Source organism: Drosophila subpulchrella, chromosome 2L, assembly GCF_014743375.2.
Source record: "Drosophila subpulchrella strain 33 F10 #4 breed RU33 chromosome 2L, RU_Dsub_v1.1 Primary Assembly, whole genome shotgun sequence".
NCBI classification, from domain to species: Eukaryota; Metazoa; Arthropoda; class Insecta; order Diptera; family Drosophilidae; genus Drosophila; species Drosophila subpulchrella.
Genome location: NC_050610.1, coordinates 9,257,732 through 9,277,141, shown reverse-complemented (window position 1 = coordinate 9,277,141; position 19,410 = coordinate 9,257,732). Strand labels below are relative to the sequence as shown.

Below are 19,410 nucleotides of genomic sequence, written 5' to 3'. Positions count from 1 at the left end.
GATTGATCCAAAAAAACTTTGCCACGCCTACCCTAACGCCCACAATGCTTAAATCTGTCTTCCGCCGGTAGGTGGCGCATTTAAATCTCGCTTTGCTGCTTGCATATCTCCATTTCCCTTTGGTCCCTTTAGCTGAGTAACGGGTATCTGATAGTCGAGGTACTCGACTATAGCGTTCTTCCTTGTTTTTTATCAATCCTTAAAGGTTCGCTTTTTAATAAAATCATTAACGCAACCGAAAGTTTTCATCGTAAGCTAACAATGTAAAAATAAATAAATTCCATTGTTATAATTATATTTAATTACATAATCAAAGAAATATTTCAATAAAAAAGTATTTGAAATGAAATAAAGGGAGGTTAAGATAATAACTATTTTGGAAGATCAAGAACTAAGGAGTACTCAGGAGTAAGAAAAATACAGAGCTACTCAAGAATTTAATTTAATTCAACTTTTGCGGAGCCAAATTTCAATTTATCTTTTTAAAATTCTTGCGACCTTCTCCCCCTTTTTTTCCTATTTTTTATATTATCCATTCTTGTTCTTCTCTGTTCCTACACTTTTATCAAGCTCAAAAATGCAATATTTTTGAATCAAGGCGCCATGTTTTCTTCCTCTACATGAAGATGAGTCATATTTTTCCTTATCTGGTAACACCAACCTCGTCTTTCTCTTTGACCCCCAGTGGCAACGCTTGATTCTTTTAATTTCTGAGAAATTTAAAAAAAAAAGGTAAATTTTAGGTAACTTACTTCTTACCTTACTTTTACATTTCCCGCCCAAAGTTCCAAAGCGCCATCTATAGTGTAATGTGGAAATTACATGTAAGTTTTTGGTGCTATAAAATAAAGGTAGAGGTCGCTTTTGTAAAATTCCTAGGTAGAGATGGGACTAGGGATGTTTATCGAAAAGAAAAGTCCGATTCCTCATCCCAAACAGCTGACCGCTATTATTTCTTGGCATTTTCCTCACACACGGTCACACTGACGGTAACAGCTGCTTGCGATTACAAGAACAAAAAGTGCAAGCGAAAAACGACAATTGTGCAATTGCTGGGCTGCTGTGCGAAAAAAGATACAATTGAATAAAAGAGCGCGCAACATTGTTGTTGCCCGAAGGCGGGCGAGAGGAATAGAAAGCAGATCAGTGGATTTAATTAAAGACATTCATCGCTGCAGGATGAGAGGCGCTTGGTGATACAGGTCGGATACTTGACGGCCATGCAGAATGCAGACTGTTTGGCTGTTGCATAAATTCCGTTAGTAATCTTAACTATTTCTGCCGCCTCTATTGTGGTTCTTGTTGTAGTTGTGCGCGTGTGCAGTGTTAGTGTGTGTGTGTGTCTGTGTCTGTGCCAGGGTGTCTATATTAGCTTAGCGATATATTTATATTCCTAATTACAAACGTTGTGTTCTGTCGGCGGTCGCTTGCCGAATTAAAAGTTTTAGTTTCCCATCGGCGGGCGGAGCTTATAGTCGCTAACATTGCATCCAACTAACGGTGCTTACGTGCCACACGACGCACATACCGTAATCGTAATCGTAATCCCCGAACCCACAAACAAACATACACACACACACACAACGTACCGCCTTCACCTTGAAGTGCCTGCCGAAGTGACGGAATCGCTTCCTATTTATTTGCCGTTATTCTATCGGAACTTCTTGCACTGAGAGAGTGGTGTCAAGGTAGCCGCCATAGAAATACATACTAACAAACAGCTGCGTTCAAAATATCAATGAACCACCATTGCTAAAATCGAAAATCGAGTGTATTCACAACGAAGCATACCTTTTTATTAATTACAAGTACTACCAATACCTTAAATTAAAAAAAAAAATCTGGGCATTTTTAAAACGTAGCATACATTCCCATTAATTGCAAGTATTATCAATACCTTAAATCTTAATAAAATATGGCCTTTTTTGAAAACAAAGCATACTTCCCATTAATTGCAATTATTACCAATACCTTAAATCTTAAAAAAAAGGATCGGGCATTTTTAAAATTGTAGGCAACAAAGTATCTAATCAATTGCAACTGTTGTTTTTCTTTTAATAAAAAAACGGCCCAATAAATTTGATCATTTGTATTTTAAATGATCTTAGATCTTAGAAGTCAACGTTTGTAAATTTAGTTTTTGAAACCATCCTGAGTTTTCAGTGTTATTGTTTTGAACCGTACTGTACATTGCAAATGTACAATGTGCGTTCATATTTTAATGTTTATATGAGAGTCTGGGAAAGAAAAGTGTAGACAGCTGATAAGAAGGCGTCTTAATTGTTTATATTCAGAAATTGCACTTTGGACGACCCATAATGTGAGCAAGGAATAATATTCATGTCATTGTATTTTGCAATAAATAACAAAAATTTTAATCGCTTCGATTTGCTTTGTTTTTTTTTTTTACCGAAAAGTTGAATTGTGATTTTGTAGTGTATATTGCATCAGTTAATTTAACAGGAAATAATATGCAAGCGCTAATGATAAAATTAAAAAGTGCTTGTTAATTGATTTCCTGTTAATTAAAAACATTTGTTTGCTCTTACAAAAAAAAAACAGTCAACCATATATAATGTAAATAAGTATACAATAACAGATGACGCAAATGCTGATCTTGCTAAAAAAATAATCTTAAACGTAAAATAATAACACTGGTGATCGAAACCCTTTTAAAAAATGATGTCCTTTTATATGTTATTTATACTTTTATCAAATTAAAAAATTTTTTACTTCTCTGTTTCTTTCCAAATAAAAAAATATCAGTAAGGTTAAGAATGTGTTAAAGAGTGAAAAGTCTTTTGGGTTACGGAATTCCAAAATAAAGTAAAATTAATTTAGTCCATATAATAAAATCCGCACCCATCACATTTTCATAAAGTGAAAAGTGTTTTGGTTTACCGAAAAGTAAAATTAATTTAATCTATGTATTTTATCAGTACTTTTAGTTTAAACAAGTTCCATATATTAAAACCCGTGCCATCGAATTCATTCATTAAAATGTTCTGTTCATTCCGGTTTTATCTCACTATATTTTTTCCTTACTTAAATAACTCGCATGCGATAAAAGCTACCCAATTATTACTTATGGCAACAACAAATAATGAGTATGCATTCTCCCTCTCTTTCACGCCCACAGTCCAGGCGACCGACATATACACATCACGTGTTTGACTCTGGCTACAAATTTGTGGCCCACGATCACGCGCACTCTCCCATCCACTCTCACTCCCGCCACCGATCTCTTTTGTGGTCGCGATGTTCTCTCTGCAGCAGTTAGTCAGAGCGACGGCGAACGGCGGCAGCGATCTCAGCCGGCTGCTGCGCCACATAAGCGGCGTGACGTCAGGAACTACAACTACACTGGTAATAAAAAGAAACTAAATCGAGCATTTTATTCTTAATGGAAACATATTTATTTCCTTTTTCTTTTATGATTGCTTTGATGTTGGTCATTTATAATTTATATTAATTGTTTTGAATTTACTTTTTAAATAATATGCTTTAAAGGGTAGTAAAAAACTTTCCTACAAAATTTTTTGTTTTATTTAGTTTTTGTTTTGAAGTTTTGTAAATTGCTTACATTGCTAAATCAAGTTATAAATTGAATTAATCAATAATATGCATTGATTTCAATAAATATTTTCCACATGAAATACATTTTATTTTATATTTGATTTAATCTGAAAATTAAAACACCAATTAATTTTTTCAGTGCACTGCGGCAGCCACAAAGCACTCTAGTCAAGCGAAGTTGGGCGACAACGACAGTCACGGTTCGCCTTCGCACACAGACGGTCGCAGTCACGGTGAATCAGAGTCGGATTTGGAGTCGGCGCACGGCCAGAATTTGTCAGCACAGCAGTTCGCCAGGAGGATATTGCAGCAGCGCAGCCAGGACATACAGCGCCACATTCACACGCAGGCATCCAAGGGACAGAACAGAGCAAAGTCCTCACAGCAGCAACAGCAGCAGCAGACCGCCACCAAGTTTGCCATGTCATCGCTAGCGGCGGAACCGCTGCAATCCCAGAAACAGGATGAAGTCACGGCCACCACGGGTGGCGATGTGGAGAACCCGGGACTGGGAGCCTCGTGCCACGATGTGGCATCCGCATCGCCCAGCGCCGGCAAGAAGCCCTGCTTCAGCACGGGCCTCGGCGAGATTATCCAGTTCATGGAGCTCATCGGCAATTTGAAGGTATGTAAAACTTGTATCTCAGCGGCTTTCCCTCGATTTCCCCCACTCCACTCTCGCGTCATATGTTCTCATCGATTTTTCCAGAGGTCCTTTGTGTTTTGATTTAGCATAGTCGTAACAAGCAGCGTATAAAGAGTATACTTTATAATAAAATTATCTTGAAGATCTTTGTTTTTATGTATAAAAGAGAAATAGTTAAATTAATATTTCCTTTAAGTTAAGATGACTATTTATCACCCATCGAAGGGTATATATATAATTTTATTATTAACATAAACTTCAAGATTTTTTTAACACTTTAATGAACGAAGTTTTCTGCGACTTGATTTTTATATAATCAGCCATTTTTAAATTGCTTTTATTTATTATATATTTTTCTGCTTATTCCAAGACTTTATAATTAATAAAAAAAAACTAATGATTCAGCTTTTCCTTTCAAAAAAATCTCTGGTAACAGAAGTCAAACGAATATTATAAAAATCGTTATAAAAATATTTCTACAAAACCCCTATCTCAAAAAAAAAAGCCAAACAGAAAATAAACAAAAGTGTGAAATCCAAAGCAAATAGGACGCGAAGATGTATTTATTTACGTTTTGTATAATCAATTCTATTTTGTCTTCACTCTTTGGTTTTTTGGTTTTTTATTTTGTTTAGTATATTTGCAAAGGTGTTGTATAATGTCAGCGACAACCTCGCTCTTGTGTCCCCCTTGAACGGATTTGTATAGTCGGTTGCCAAGAAATATATCTAAAATACACACGCATCTTCGTAAATAATTCAATTTAATTTCAATTTAAATTAATTTTTTATTTCCTCCGCTTTCTCAGTATCTAAGTGAAAAACGTATCTCAAATTAGCGATAGAAGCTCAGACAAAGTGCAAAGTCTAGCCATCAAGAAATGTATCTTTAAACAAACCACAGCTGTGTGCAAGTCATATAATCTGACAGAGGCAAAACAAACCGAGCTATTTTCTAGAGCTCTACAAGTTCTAGAATCATTAGCTTACTTTTATCTAATCAGTATAGTTCAACCCATCAAGTGAATGACGAGAATCCCGAAGCACGGGGCTTGTTTTCTTATCGACAAGCTGCAGAAAGTGAATTGCTTATGGGTGAAAATGTCATTCGAGTGAACTGATTGTGTGAGTCGCCTAATCTCCGCAACAAAATTACAAAGAAATGTGCAAAACACACTCAGGCAAAGTTCCAAATGGCTCACGTGAGATAGAATTTGGTTGTTTAGCTTTTTCTCTACACATACTAACTCGTTCGTTTTGGAATTATCGTGAAATTCAGTTCGAGCCCCATGAACAATGATCCACCGTCAGCATTGACGTAGGATGGGCAAATGACTTGAATAAACTACAACAAAAATTTCCAATGGCAGTGATCTAAATTTTCTTTATTTTCTACTATATATCCGATTGCATATAGAGCGTGCACAAGCAAGAAAAAGAAAAGCAACGCGTAACTTTGATCTTGGCCTTCAAGTTATAGACGCTATTTTAAAGAGTCGATGGAGCCCCTCAAGGTTGGTTGGGGTTTTGTTTGAGGCTATCATATATTTTAGGTGTTTTTCAACTGAGCAAAGTGTTCAAAATATATAAATAAATTATTTTCTGTTGAATTGCTTATTAGTAGTATTGTTATTAGTTAACAAGAAACGCTAATAAGTTGTAAGTTAATGAGACAAAAATATTTAAGTAAACATGCAAGACGAAATGAGCGGTACATAAATGTAGATTTGTTTTTTATGTCCACTTTAATAATGCTGCTAGCAGTATTTATTGTCCTCAAATGTAACCTGTCCATAATTGTAATTTATCTTGCAAATCCCTTTTGCAACTATTTCTATGAATATATCCATATATGTTCCCTGATTCTATTAATCAGCATAACTGCGTAGTTCACATGCTTGATTTGATATCACACTTATTAATAATGTATGCATTCACATAGCCCACGCTTCATATTGCATATTTGGCTCATTCAGTGGGCTTTTGTTTATAGATAAAAAACAAAGCCCTCAGATAAGGTCATCGACTCAGTACGTGACCACAAACTGATCGGACCAGCTAATCAATAATCCCGATAAGTCACGGGCGAATATGATTGCACCAGAACGCTGGCTTCTTGCAGTTTAATTAAACCATAATAATAAGAATTAGGAAACTACCAAAAGCAATAAAAAACAAGGAAGAACGCTATAGTCGAGTACCTCGACTATCAGATACCCGTTACTCAGCTAAAGGGACCAAAGGGAAATGGAGATATGCAAGCAGCAAAGCAAGATTTAAGTGCGCCACCTACCGGCGGAAGACAGATTTAAGCATTGTGGGCGTTAGGGTAGGCGTGGCAAATTTTTTTTTGGATCAATCGATAGGTATTGACGAGACCAATACATTTCAGTTAAAATTTGTTATCTAGCATAAAAATTGTGGGCGCCACAGGCTTGGGCGGTTTGTGGGCGTTAGAGTGGGCGTGGCATATTCGCATAACAAACCTGCGCTGCGTACAAGGCTACGGAATCTAAATCTGAAATCCCAATACTCTATCTTTGATAGTTTCCGAGATATCCGCGTTCATATTTACGGTTTTTTGAAGTTTGTGGGCGGTTTGAGGGCGTTAAAGTGGGCGTGGCAAACTTTTTTTTGGGTCAATCGATAGGTATTGATGAGAACAATTCATTTCAGTTTAAATTTTTACTCTAGCATCAAAACTGTAGAAGCCACAGTTTTGGGCGGTTTGTGGGCGTTAGAGTGGGCGTGGCACTCTACTGAAACAAACTTGCGCTGCGTAAGAAGCTCAGGAATCTGCTCGCCAAATCTCAATAGCCTAGCTCTCATAGTTTCCAAGATCTCAGCGTTCATCCGGACGGACAGACAGACGGACAGACGGACAGACGGACAGACGGACAGACGGACAGACGGACATGGCTAGATCGACTCGGCTAGTGATCCTGATCAAGAATATATATACTTTATGGGGTCGGAAACGCTTCCTTCTGCCTGTTACATACTTTCCGACGAATCTAGTATACCCTTTTACTCTACGAGTAACGGGTATAATTAACGAACGTCAATGGCAATGGGCCTGCAACGTCTTTTGGACCTTGTTCACCCCACTGCCGGTTTCTATAAATACAACTTTTATTGATCAAATAGCAACAGTCTAGAACCACCCTCGCCGGCAGGTTTCGGGTTGAAGGTCTAGGGCATGGGGCTCCAACCTTGATGTGTGCAACGAGCCAACCCGGCAACGATGTCACCAAAGTCGGCTCGTGTTTTTAATTAGCCAAAGTGCCAGGAGGGATATTGGTTGAATTTGCCTAATAAGTCAATCTTCGAACTTGTAATTTACATTTTTTTTTCCTTAACCCTCGTTGAATACTTTTATCCCTTTACCATTGCATTTTTCCCTTTTGCACCTTCTGTTTATATTATACTTTTACTAACCTGCTGTTTTTCCACTTTCGATTACAGCACACCAAACGAACCGGATGGGTTTTGCGTGATGTCAACGACTGCGAATCGATTTCGGGCCACATGTACAGGATGAGCATGCTGACATTCCTGCTGGATGGCAGCGAGGGACTCAATCAGATCCGCTGCATGGAACTGGCATTGGTACACGATTTGGCGGAGAGTCTGGTGGGCGATATAACGCCCTTCTGCGGGGTTTCCAAGGACGAGAAGAGGGCAATGGAGTTCAAGGCAATGGAAGATATATGCAAGTTGATCGAGCCTCGTGGCAAGCGCATTATGGAACTGTTTGAGGTAAGTAACTCAGCGGGATTTATTTTTTCTGGAACGTAGACTCATAGAGTTTAAATTTCAGGAGTACGAGCATGGAGAGACGGCCGAAAGCAAGTTCGTCAAGGATCTGGATCGCCTGGACATGGTTATGCAGGCATTCGAGTACGAGAAGCGGGACAATTGCCTTCTGAAGCACCAGGAGTTCTTCGACTCGACGGAGGGCAAGTTTAACCATCCGTTCGTAAAAAAGCTGGTCAACGAGATCTACGAGCAGAGGGATGTCCTGGCCAAGGCCAAGGGAGCAACACCCCCGCCGGCCATTGAGGTGGAGTGGCCCACGAAACTGGCCAACGGGCATGACGGCTCAAGTTGAGCGTTATTCTAGGAACCTGTCTTAGGCTAGCACATGAACACATCCTCATATATAAACCACCACCACGCTCTTAATTTGTAAGCCAATCCAACTAACAAACGTTAAGCCTACCTCGACACGCTCATAGCTAGATCTAACTTTTAACACACTAATTTATTGCGAAAGAAAAGGAAAAGATGTAACCGATGTGGAGTAGCTATCAATTATTCTGAACAAACAAACAAACACCTGTTGAACACGTCTCCTTAGTTAAATTTCCTATAAGTTAAGCGTAAAGTTTGCGGATCGAGTTTTATCCAAATATTCAATTGATCTGACTTAGAGACACAATTGTACATAACTAAAACGAATTGTAGTTTATTTTAAAATGACTATTGACGAGGCGAATTATTGTAAATGTTGTCCTATAGCAATTTTATTCAGCAAGCCGATCCTATAAATCAAAATGTAAGACCATAAACATAATCAAAATACTTGATTTTTTAATAATTCGTTGGCACCTGCATTACTTTTACCCCTGTATCGAACAATTAATATAACATTGTGAATTAGGCAATATAAAGATGCAGTCACGCTTCAGACGTGGCTAAAAGACAAGGCACCTGTTGTTTGATTGCTCACAAAATGGAAACTTTATTGACGAAACATAGAAATATAATCCAAAGGGGGCGGAAACTGCAGCTCTTATCAGTCGCATTCGCTATGTACTCTGAAATAAATTAAAGTTTCTTATCCTTAAAGATTTAAGTTTACTTAGGGAAAACAAACCTTCGATGACAATGAACTGACTTTCGCGGGTGGAAGTCTGATGTGAGTGCTGACCATGCTTCTTGGCTTTATCTGGAAATCAACAGAGGCTTTGTCTATGGGATTAGATAACCGAAATCTGAACAGACTTACGATGCACTGTTATAATACGATCTGTTTGGCCCATGGCATTCTTCGCCCTGCATTTGTACTCGCCAAAGTCTCGTTTCGTAATCGGACGCAGCGTGATGCGCATCACGATCCGATGCACGTGATCCACAGTGACGGATTCGTAGGAACCTCCCTGCAGCAATTCGGAGCCCCTCAGCCAGAAGTTTACCGACGCCGGCTGCGATTCTGTGATGCACTCCAGCGTCAGCTTCTGGCCCAGACCCACGTAAATGGTATCGTAACGAGTCCAGATTGTCGGAGCAACTGCAATGGGTATGGAAATTGGATTTAATGAATATACTATATATAAATATTCTATAAATACTTATATTTCAATCTCACTTACAGTTGACCACCAACATGACGCGTTTGCTCACTGTGGGAGGCACCCCATTGGAGGCGATGCAGAGGTAGGCACCCATATGGTTGCGATGCACCTGCCACAGCGTGAGATTCTGTCCTTCCACGCTGTACACCTCCTGATCGCCCTCGTCGGAAAGTAAGAGTGGAGCTGATTCCTCTCGACGCCACGTGATTGTTGGCAAAGGAACGCCTGTGGCACTGCAAGTGAGGGTGACATTATCTCCAGAGGAACGAACCACATCCTGACTGGTTTGGTAGTCCACAATGTCGGGTGGCACCACCACATCCAGGTAGCCCATTTGGCTCTTCATGGGATCTGTGTTGATTTGGCACATGTACCTGAAGGAATTTCCAATATAGGTTTATAAAATTATGTATTAGGGTTAAGAGACTATTATAATCAAGGATTGGAAATAGTCATTATCTTTGATTATGGAATCAAAAATTCATTTATATTCATTCATTTATAATAGTCGGAAAACCAAATGAAATATTCCATTCAGTTACTAATTAGATAGCCTTTTAAAGTCCGCAACGATTATTATAAAATAATTATTTATTATATTGATTTTGCTCATGCTTTATTTCTGAGTTGTATAAATATTTATCAGAAATAATCATTAGGTAAGCGATAAAAGAATAGAGATTTTATTTCGCTTACACTTTAAAAGTAACGATTTTTGTACAGTAATTATTTTTCCTGATCAATACATGTATATAAAACTGAAAAATAATGATTATTTTTGAAAAATACATAGTAAAACTTAAAGGATAATGACTATTTTTGGATTTGTCTGAAAATCGCTTATAATGATTATGGTCTCTGGTTTTAAGATAAGTTATACCAAGATATCATTAACTTAAAGAGTGAGGACTGAAATGATTCGATTTAGTTGTAACTCACCATCCGCGATCTGATTCCTGGACATCGCGTATTTTCAGCTGCCAGATGCGATGCTCCGTGTGGGAGATGGCGATGCGATGGTTCTTGGTGATGACATGGTTCTGGATGCTCAGGATGGTCTGCGTGTCCACTCGCAACCAGGCCACCTTGAAGCTTACTAAATCGTGGACAACACACGTGAGCAGGGCATCCCGTCCCACGGGAACTGTTGAATTGTTGATGGGTCCGCTGAACTTGGGATCCGCTGGAAGGGAAGATGACAGAAAACCCAATTGGTTGACATTTATGGCTTTCATCATTAGGGCGCTAAATGGGGCGGATACAAAACAACTGCTGGGCGAATTCCGGGGTGGTTTATGAGGCTTGCAAATGTTAGACACTGGCATTTGGTATAATCCCATTTCAAGGATTTCAGGCGCACAAATTTAATTCAATTAAAAAATAACCTTTTTAAATGTGTGGCTTTTTTAATCCACAATTATTAGGATAATTATTTCACTGCTTTTCTCACGCATTTCGCGTGTGTCTGCAGAATGTCAACGGCCTAGCCAAAAATGTTCAACACTTGCCAGATGGCTCTCCAAAATGGTCAACGATATTTAAAAATTGTCAACGGTCATAAATTTGTTGAGGTTAACATTAAGCCGAGACAGCGGCAAATAATCCAACAATTAGGGAAATTAACTGCTTATTGGAGATGACAGCTTCATTTTGGTCACCAAACTTAACTACAACAATGTTATTTGAGCCTTTTTCATTAAAAAAGTTACATATTTAAAGAGAATTTGAAAACTAAAATTCATTTTTTGTCTCGTTAAAAAAAGTGGGTTGAAATAAGATTTTAGATTTGACTTTTAATAGTTTTACTGCTGCTTTAGTCGCAATAACAATGCAATTCGTGGTTGGTATGACTGCAGTTTTTAGATAATAAGTATAATTTTGTTGTTGATTTTATACGTTATTTAAAGGGTATAAAAGGATTTAAATGTCCCTAAGTATTTTTCATAAGCTTTAGATCGATTATTTATAAACATTGTTAACTAATTTCCTTACAACGCAATAAAAGGGATGTCCTATTACTTATTGTATTTATACTTAATCATTGACTTATCTTTCTACTCATTTTTTGAAGGGGAAATCAAGATGAAGTTATGTATTCACTGATTTTTCAACAAATTAAAATGTTGTGAATATATTTGGTAAAAGGATTATTTAAATAGATTATTATAATGACTAAAATTTAAACTATAGTATAACAATTTGAGATTAGTTATATGTGAACCCCCAGATTTTTTGGCTCAACCCGTTCTTTTCCGGTAGATTGTTGATTTGGCTCAACTTGAGTCCCATCGCAATCATTTTCATTCAAACTGGCCAACCGCAAGACTTCGACATTTGCCGTCAGCCAACTTAACCACCAGAGTTCCGACCGCAAACCGACCTCCGACCATCGCAAACACAACAACTATGGAAAGGAGTCGGTAAAAATGGAAAAATCACATCACATGCCTAACAAGTAGCATGACTTTGTGGCCAGGAGACGAGGCATTCAGCCAGCTCCTGCCGCCCATTCCACACACAGCAAATACCTAAATTACAATTATGAGCAAATAATAACCCGAAAAAATGCAAAAATCTAATAGAACGGTATGGGGGGCAGGTGCTAGTACCTGGAAAATTGTAAAAAGCTGGCTACACCTTTACATTTTGAACCCCCACCTCTCCGCCCATGAATTGATTGCGTTGCGGGTGTGGGAGGGGTGTCCACCAAACTAGCATCAAATTGGGGGAGCCTACGATGCCATGCCATATAGCCTATAATTTGCGATTATGTTTGGGTTCGTGGCCTGGGCAAAGTAGGGTGTTTTGGGTCCGTTGCGCCTTTCGTCCCTTCAAACGTGAGAGACGCCATTGTTTGACTGCCTTCAGTTGATATGGTTTCTGTTCTTGTTGTTATTGCAATTTGGCTATTGCATGTTTGCATATTGAAACATTCCAAAGAAAGGGACGTACGAGACTTTTTTAACCATAAAACACATTGTATTTGCACTGGGGATAAAAACTCGGCTTGGCTTGGCACCTTTTTAGGTGTCTCAAAAACCCCTAGATGAACCTAAAGATAAAAGTTTACTCAATCCTAAACCATAACTGTTATAGTTCCCAAAATCGCAATCCTATCCTTAACCAGACTTTACATATTTTATAGCATCAAAAATTATTGTTTCTAGCTATACCATCACTTTAAAAATTCAACATAGCCTGTTATAATATAACCTTATAAAAATAAGCGGGGAAATTAATAACTTGTAGTAGAATTTCTTTAAATCGAACTTATTTAAAGGGTATGCCCTTTTATGTATGTAACCTAAGTGAATTTAAGTAAGTAAGTAAGTATTTATACGTTTTCTAGGTCTAAAACATATTTTAAGTTTAACCTTAGGTCGAGAAAACCTGCCGAAATCCTGAAGCAGTCTTTTTAAACTCTCAATTTCACTATGAAAAACTATTGTTTTTAGTGTATAATACATAAGGCCTTTCTTACTTATATTTTGTAATGTAATTTCGCGTTTAACTTTTTTGCCACTACACCCCTTTGTTGTTGGCGCCTTTTATGGGGGAAATTGGCTATGAGCTGTTAAATATATTCCTGTTTTCGCTGCTCGATTTGTATCGCTGGCCGAAGGCTTAAGTCGCAATTTCCCCATGAAGTCCCTGCAAATCCGGCCGGGTCCGAGTCCGAGTCCTCTGCCCACACCGTTGAACTTGAAACGGAAAGTGAATGTCCTGTCTCCTGGTTAGACACTCCAACTGTCTGCAGGCGAGTGCAGGCGAAAAGAATCACAATCAGCACGCAATGTCTGCCAAAAAAATGGGCAAAAAAGTGGAAAATAACCCACTGCAGTGCCTGTAAGGCCCGAAACTCCCACCCAAAATCGCGGCACTTCAGCGGCAGAAACCACCAACGACGGGTAAAAAAATGAAAATAACGCAGAGTGCAATAGGAAGTGGGAAAACGTCGCCTTTCCGCGACTGTCTGTCTGTATGCCCGCTGTGAGGGGGGGAGGTTTTGGGGGGTTTTCCTTTTTGGGGCGGAACATCATGGGGTGCACATCACTTCTTTTGAGCCACCTCTCACTTTCTTATCGCACGCTGCGGCTAGCCTGCCAATATTTATGTTTATTTTGCATCTGGCACATTGATTTAAATAACGAATTTCGCATTTTGATATATTTATCGCACTTGGCTCGCCAAAGTCAAGGAAAATTTGTTTTGTTTTTCTGCCCGACCATTTTCCCTGGCGGAAGTTGCCCCTCGTTACTCTTCCGCAGCTCTCCGCCGGAAACCCCTTCGCCATGTCTGCAGACCCTGGTCTGGGGAATATGTTGGCCACAGTTTATTCACTTATGGACTCGTTGGACTTCCGATTACCAGCTGCCTTCCATTTTATCCGCTGCTGCTGCTGCTGGTGGTATTTCAACGCTTTTCGTTGGCACTTTGGTTTAAGATAGTTTGCAGTCAATTAGCTTTACATTTTTGGGCTAATACAATGTGTTGATGGGCTACAAAAGTTTAGCTTGTAGACAGGTTGAAATTTAATTGCTCAAGTTAATAGCTCTCGAAAAACACAAATGGATCTAGGTTCAGTACATTTAAGATCGGAGATTGAAGAAACCATTGACATTAATGAAACAAACCTTTCTTTCTCAAAATTAAATGGGTAGTTCCCCATCCTTTGTCTTAGAATTTAATTCTATAGAATTATTATATTCTAATTATTATTCAATCTAATATTTAGCTGTTTTCAAGGACAATTTAAACTAATATTTTCCTTTTAAAAGAAGTTTAAAATGTACTTCTTTTGGTCCCAAATTCAGATAAAATCAATCCAAAAATTGTACCATTTTGAAACCAAAATGTTCTTAAAAACAGAACGAAATAACTTATTACTATACAATTTAATCCAAATATGTTCTTAAGTAACTAACGAAGTCAATTTGAAAATGGAACGGAATCAACTCAATTCACTTTTTTATAACGTACCATTTCGATCTTGAATTAAAAACGTTCAGCTTAAAATAAGAACGTTTGTACTTAAACTGTTTTTGAGATCGAATGTTCTCAATTCAAGAACAATGTGTTTGAATATTAAAGAACTTGTAGTTTGCTCTAAGTATTAACAGCTAAACAAAAATGTTTAAAATCTACTGACATCTTCATTTTAAAGAAACAAAAAAACATACTTTGTTCCAAAATCGGTTGAAAGTTTACATTAGGCAAAAATCACACCATTTAAAATTTGAGGTTTTCTTTAAGAAACAAAATTATACTCAAAACAAATATTTTTATATATTATTACATCCACATCTTCTACAGCCCCTCGAAAATCTTTGTCAACTATCTAACCGCTTCATTTATATCTTTTAGTTTGCCATATTATCGGTCGACTTACAGTTGTTTAACTCCGAGAAGCTAGCCCAGCTCAAAGACAGACACTGCATCAGGAGCAGCCAAATGCCGGGAAATGGCCTTCTCATATTCAACGAAAAAAACCACCGCGACCAAAGTGCGAACTTTTTAAAATACTGTTTTCCCCTTTCTTTTTATTTCGACACTTTCACTGGCCAAATAGCCCAAGTTGAACTTCCGCTGCACTAGAGCAAATTTATTTTTTCCGGTCTTTTGGATAAAGTTTTCCTTGCCGAATTTCCACCGATTGCCGTGGACAGACGTCCGCGCACTCTTACAACTGGCCGCGAACTGCGAGCGGAGCTGATAATCAAGTGTCAAAATTCATATTCAAAATTCAAATGCTGCCCGTCGAGGCGATGGCGTTGCGCATGTGTCCTGCGGCCTTGCGAGGATGGGTGGCTAAGTGGGTGGTTAAATGGGTGGCTAAATGGGTGGCTAAGTGGGTGGCTAAATGGGTGGCAAAATGGGTGTCCTGACTGGTTGGCCAGCAGTCAAGTTGCCCCGCAGCCAAGAGACTGAGGCAAAGGTATGCAATAGTAAATGTTTCATTCATAAAGCGCCCGGCGTAACATTTTCATATGCACGTGACGGTATCGTGGAGTATGACATGTTGCCCAGGGAAAGTGACAACACATTGGTATCTCAGAGGGTGGTGGGTGGAGTGAAGAGCCCATCTCCCTGACAACTCCACCAACTACCGAACTCCACCAATACCATTCTAATTAACCCCGAAATTCCGCACATCTCCCGCCAAACTTTCACCTTTCTCCGCATCCTTTGGCACCTTCTGCCATTTTCCGCCCAGCTTGCACTTTTCCAACTGCCTTGGTTTGCATGTGTGAGCTTTTTAATAAGTTAGCAATAAGTTCGCCCCGCTATTTGCGCACAATTAGCGCTTTTCAATAGCGATAACAATAATGATAATAAGCAAGCGGAATTCGCTTGATTGTTATTTTCTCTGGGGCCCGACTTTTGCTGGCACAGGCAAGTTTCACACGGCGTGTGTAGGTAAGGACTTTCTTTGAATTAGATTTTTTTTATTTTGTAATGTTATTTGAGAACTGCATGAATCAAAGCACCCTCCGACAGATTCGACTATATCAAGTCGAAAATATTATTGATGCCTGGACCTATTCATACCCATATATAATAGAAACTCTCCTAGTTTTTGTCTTCAATGATTCATATATAAAATCATATTACTTTGTAAGTTATTCAAAAAAAAATCTAATTTATAGATATACACAAATTAATAAATTCTACAAGGAGCTCTTTTTTTTAAGACCGTTTCTATCCTGGTACATAAATGTCTTGTTTAAGCAATAACTCATTTTTTTTAACAAGATGTTGTTCTTAACTTTTCATCGACTACTCAGTGGTCTACCGAGTCGGGGGTTCCCGACTATAAATTATAAATAAAGTTATTTTTGTTTAAAAATTCTTACCTCACTATTAAGGAAATACAATTTCAAAAGAAAGTTATCACAAAAAAAGGATATGCTTACTTTTATTTTCGTTCCATCATTACCCCTTCGGTGTGTACCCTCTCCTTAACCTGTTCGTCCTGTTTATATATGAAATAAAAAAAACAAAATTCAAAAAGTAATTGCAAGCGTCTAAACTCCTTTCACAAATAAGAATAAGACTAGCGCTTTTTAAAATCATACCTCGAGTTTTTTAGGTTTTCCGCCCAAAACAATCGTTACGCCCGTTATCAATTTTTGGATTCAAGCGCTGTGTTGCCAGACCGTCGAATTTCTTTGTCTGACTAACTTGGTTTGTTTCCTGGCTACTCGAGTAAGATGTAAAATAACAAAGGTGGAAAACTCAACTTAAAATTAACGATTTTGTACCGTTATTGAAAAAGAAACCCTGAAAAATTTGAGAATATTTTTGAAATATTTAACAATTTTTTACTAATACATTAAACAAAATATCATTTGCATTAATTTTATTTTCCAAAGAGCACTGATAAAAATATAAATATTATTCCAAAAAAATCAATCGGTACTAAGATGATGACCGGATTATTTATTAGAAGCGAAACGAATGAACCGTGTAAATACTTTCAAAAAGAATGGATAACAACTTGGGCGTAGAAAATCTTACGCTAGTCTGCTCTAGAATGTTCCTTCGAATGCTGGGTTCCATTATGTTAAGCTTAATTTTTTTATTAACATTGACGTTTTGCGAAACGCAAGATAAACCTAAGGAAGTTATCTACACAATTTCCATTCGAGCCCTGTCAGAGCTTCGGGAAATTGAGAATTCCTATATGGAGCATTTGACAAACTATGTTAACTTTCTAAATCAAAAAGTCGAAAGTCTTCGAATGTACATATGATATCCTAGAATCTCCCAAAAAATAATAATGACTTTATAACTATTCATCAGGTTTATTAACTCAGTGAAACATAAGAATCTTCTTAGTAAGGCGGATCGCTTTCAATATGTGTCCAATCCACTTAATTCGTTGGGACTTGTGAGGAGAGCTCATGAAGATTGGCCCAAGTTGATTGCTTACATCAGAGATTCAGATTCTGCGAAAGGTATGAATAATAATAGAATTTTTAAAAGATGAAACCCAGGACTAAATATCCAGGGATGAGTGTTAATTTATCTTTTTTTAGTTGATGTTGAGGAAATGCATAAACTCGTAAATCGAACCCCCATCGCAGAGGATATGCAAGAGGCCTTTTTGGGAATGGATAGGATAGAGCACTTTTATGGACTGAAGTCATCAGATATGGTCAAGGGTCTTCTAGCTGGCTATCAACTGCAGTAAGAATTAAATAATTAGATTTAGCTTAAGCGACTGATTAAGATAACCTATTAGAAACCGAATGTCTGCTCCCGATTGCCTAGCTATAGGAGATTATTTGTACAATAGATCAGAATTTAGAAGGAGTGCCCAGTGGTATCGATTAGCCTTGAGTGTTTTCAAAGAGCCTCAGAACAGTGTTGCTCGTCAGTTCTATCTTCCAAAACAAGAGGAGCTACGAAGAAAATTTGTTATATGTCGGCTCCAAGAGGGCAAGTATAAAAAAGAGATATTACTTATCTAATTATTTTTGAATATATTAATTCTAATAACTAGGTTCCGTCGACAGCTTGAGTCAATATCTCAAGGAACTATCTGAGGACCCAGGGATTCCACTGGTCCACTTAAAGCCAAAAGAAGCTATTACTGCCACTGAACGGGGCTGCAGGGGAAAGTTTCCACCAAATCCTCAACTGGTGTGTCGCTACAATAGAACCACAACACCATTTATGCGAATAGCTCCCCTTAAGGAGGAGGAGATCAGCAGGAACCCGCTTATATGGCTATATCACGACGTGATCTACGACAGGGAGATCGCTCAACTGACGAACTTGACGCAAGATGAGATGATCCAGGGCACTACGGATAATTACACAACTCCAGACCAGATAATTCGTCTTTTTCACGTCAAAGTCACCGAAGACGATGGTGGAAAATTGGATAAGACTTTGGTAAATCGCATGGCGGATATATCGGGTCTGGATGTTGGCAATACAACTTCTTTGGCCAGGATCAATTATGGCCTGGGTGGCTATTTCCCAGAGCACAGCGATTACAAGGATCCGAGACTTTATCCGGCAAGTAAACTGTTTTATAACCAAGTACATAATATTTTTTTTATTTAAGAATATATCCTCAATCCTAAAAACTAGGAACTGAATGAGGAAGGTGATCGACTTATGACCTTCTTGTTCTATGTAAGTATACGTTTTAGTGTTAAGAACAAAGTTATAGTTTTAAAATATAGGATTTTTAGCCTACAATTAAGAAGAATACTTAATTGTTTATTCATTTTTTTTGCCGATTATAAGGTAATACCTTTAGACAGATCATTTTTAAACGACATTGTTCACTGATTTAGAAAATTACTAAGCTTACTAGCCATTACATTTTAATAAGAAAGAGCTAAACCTTCCTTTTTGGTATACAAATATATTAATATAATATACCATAAAAAAAGTTGTTCCCCGCTAAGTCTTCTCTTTTTTAGCTTTCTTCTTTGCTACTTTCTTCTCCAGATGACCGATGTACCAGTGGGTGGGGCCACCATTTTTCCTTCAGCCCAACTTTCCATACAGCCGAGGAAAGGTTCCGCCCTGTTCTGGTACAATCTACACAATAATGGCGAACCAAATCCCTTGACCAGACACTCCGTTTGTCCCATGATATTGGGCAACCGATGGGGTTAGTCCTTGAAAGATCATAAATTTAAACAAATGAAACCTTAATTATTTTTAATTTTTAGTTTCAGTCAAGAGCATGCTGAACTATGAGCAAATGTTCACGAAGCCCTGCTACAGGTAGCAAAATATTTTAAATAAAACCACCCTGTTTTTTAAAGCTACACAAAAAGTTTTAATAGTTACTTCAAATGGCAAATGA

At 38.0% G+C, this 19,410-nt stretch overlaps 3 protein-coding genes across 5 annotated transcripts; 2 read left to right on the top strand and 1 right to left on the bottom strand.

Annotated features, from left to right (window-relative positions):
* The first annotated feature begins 1,007 nt into the window (after window positions 1-1,007).
* On the top strand, window positions 1,008-8,929 carry LOC119546962. 3 transcript variants are annotated; one of them, XM_037853608.1, is made up of 5 exons: window positions 1,008-1,202; window positions 3,140-3,366; window positions 3,716-4,201; window positions 7,687-7,980; window positions 8,042-8,929. In XM_037853608.1, the coding sequence occupies exons 2-5, from the start codon at window positions 3,259-3,261 to the stop codon at window positions 8,330-8,332; spliced, it is 1,179 nt and encodes a 392-aa protein (XP_037709536.1). In that variant the 5' UTR covers window positions 1,008-1,202; window positions 3,140-3,258; the 3' UTR covers window positions 8,333-8,929. The 3 variants fall into 3 exon arrangements, with proteins under 3 accessions (XP_037709536.1, XP_037709534.1, XP_037709535.1); XM_037853606.1 differs by having other exon boundaries at window positions 1,008-1,258; XM_037853607.1 differs by lacking the exon at window positions 1,008-1,202 and adding an exon at window positions 1,460-1,688.
* A 20-nt stretch (window positions 8,930-8,949) lies between these two features.
* On the bottom strand, window positions 8,950-10,816 carry LOC119546210 (neurotrimin). The gene is made up of 5 exons (XM_037852345.1): window positions 10,518-10,816; window positions 9,597-9,952; window positions 9,233-9,514; window positions 9,101-9,172; window positions 8,950-9,041 (listed from the first exon to the last, which is right to left on the bottom strand). The coding sequence occupies exons 1-5, from the start codon at window positions 10,814-10,816 to the stop codon at window positions 8,950-8,952; spliced, it is 1,101 nt and encodes a 366-aa protein (XP_037708273.1).
* A 6,304-nt stretch (window positions 10,817-17,120) lies between these two features.
* On the top strand, window positions 17,121-19,374 carry LOC119547633 (prolyl 4-hydroxylase subunit alpha-2). The gene is made up of 8 exons (XM_037854570.1): window positions 17,121-17,321; window positions 17,382-17,536; window positions 17,618-17,768; window positions 17,824-18,020; window positions 18,085-18,605; window positions 18,681-18,725; window positions 19,047-19,212; window positions 19,274-19,374. The coding sequence occupies exons 1-8, from the start codon at window positions 17,125-17,127 to the stop codon at window positions 19,330-19,332; spliced, it is 1,491 nt and encodes a 496-aa protein (XP_037710498.1). The 5' UTR covers window positions 17,121-17,124; the 3' UTR covers window positions 19,333-19,374.
* Window positions 19,375-19,410: the final 36 nt, after the last annotated feature.

Coding starts and splice junctions, on each gene's coding strand:
- LOC119546210 (XM_037852345.1), bottom strand. CDS start 10,816: ATGATGAAAGCCATAAATGTCAACCAATTGGGTTTTCTGTCATCTTCC. Junction 9,515..9,596: donor CGTCATGTTGGTGGTCAACT/GTAAGTGAGATT, acceptor TACCCATTGCAG/TTGCTCCGACAATCTGGACT. Junction 9,173..9,232: donor TCGTATTATAACAGTGCATC/GTAAGTCTGTTC, acceptor GTTGATTTCCAG/ATAAAGCCAAGAAGCATGGT.
- LOC119546962 (XM_037853608.1), top strand. CDS start 3,259: ATGTTCTCTCTGCAGCAGTTAGTCAGAGCGACGGCGAACGGCGGCAGC. Junction 3,367..3,715: donor CAGGAACTACAACTACACTG/GTAATAAAAAGA, acceptor TAATTTTTTCAG/TGCACTGCGGCAGCCACAAA. Junction 7,981..8,041: donor GCATTATGGAACTGTTTGAG/GTAAGTAACTCA, acceptor TTTAAATTTCAG/GAGTACGAGCATGGAGAGAC.
- LOC119547633 (XM_037854570.1), top strand. CDS start 17,125: ATGCTGGGTTCCATTATGTTAAGCTTAATTTTTTTATTAACATTGACG. Junction 17,322..17,381: donor AAAGTCGAAAGTCTTCGAAT/GTACATATGATA, acceptor ACTATTCATCAG/GTTTATTAACTCAGTGAAAC. Junction 18,606..18,680: donor AGGATCCGAGACTTTATCCG/GCAAGTAAACTG, acceptor CCTAAAAACTAG/GAACTGAATGAGGAAGGTGA.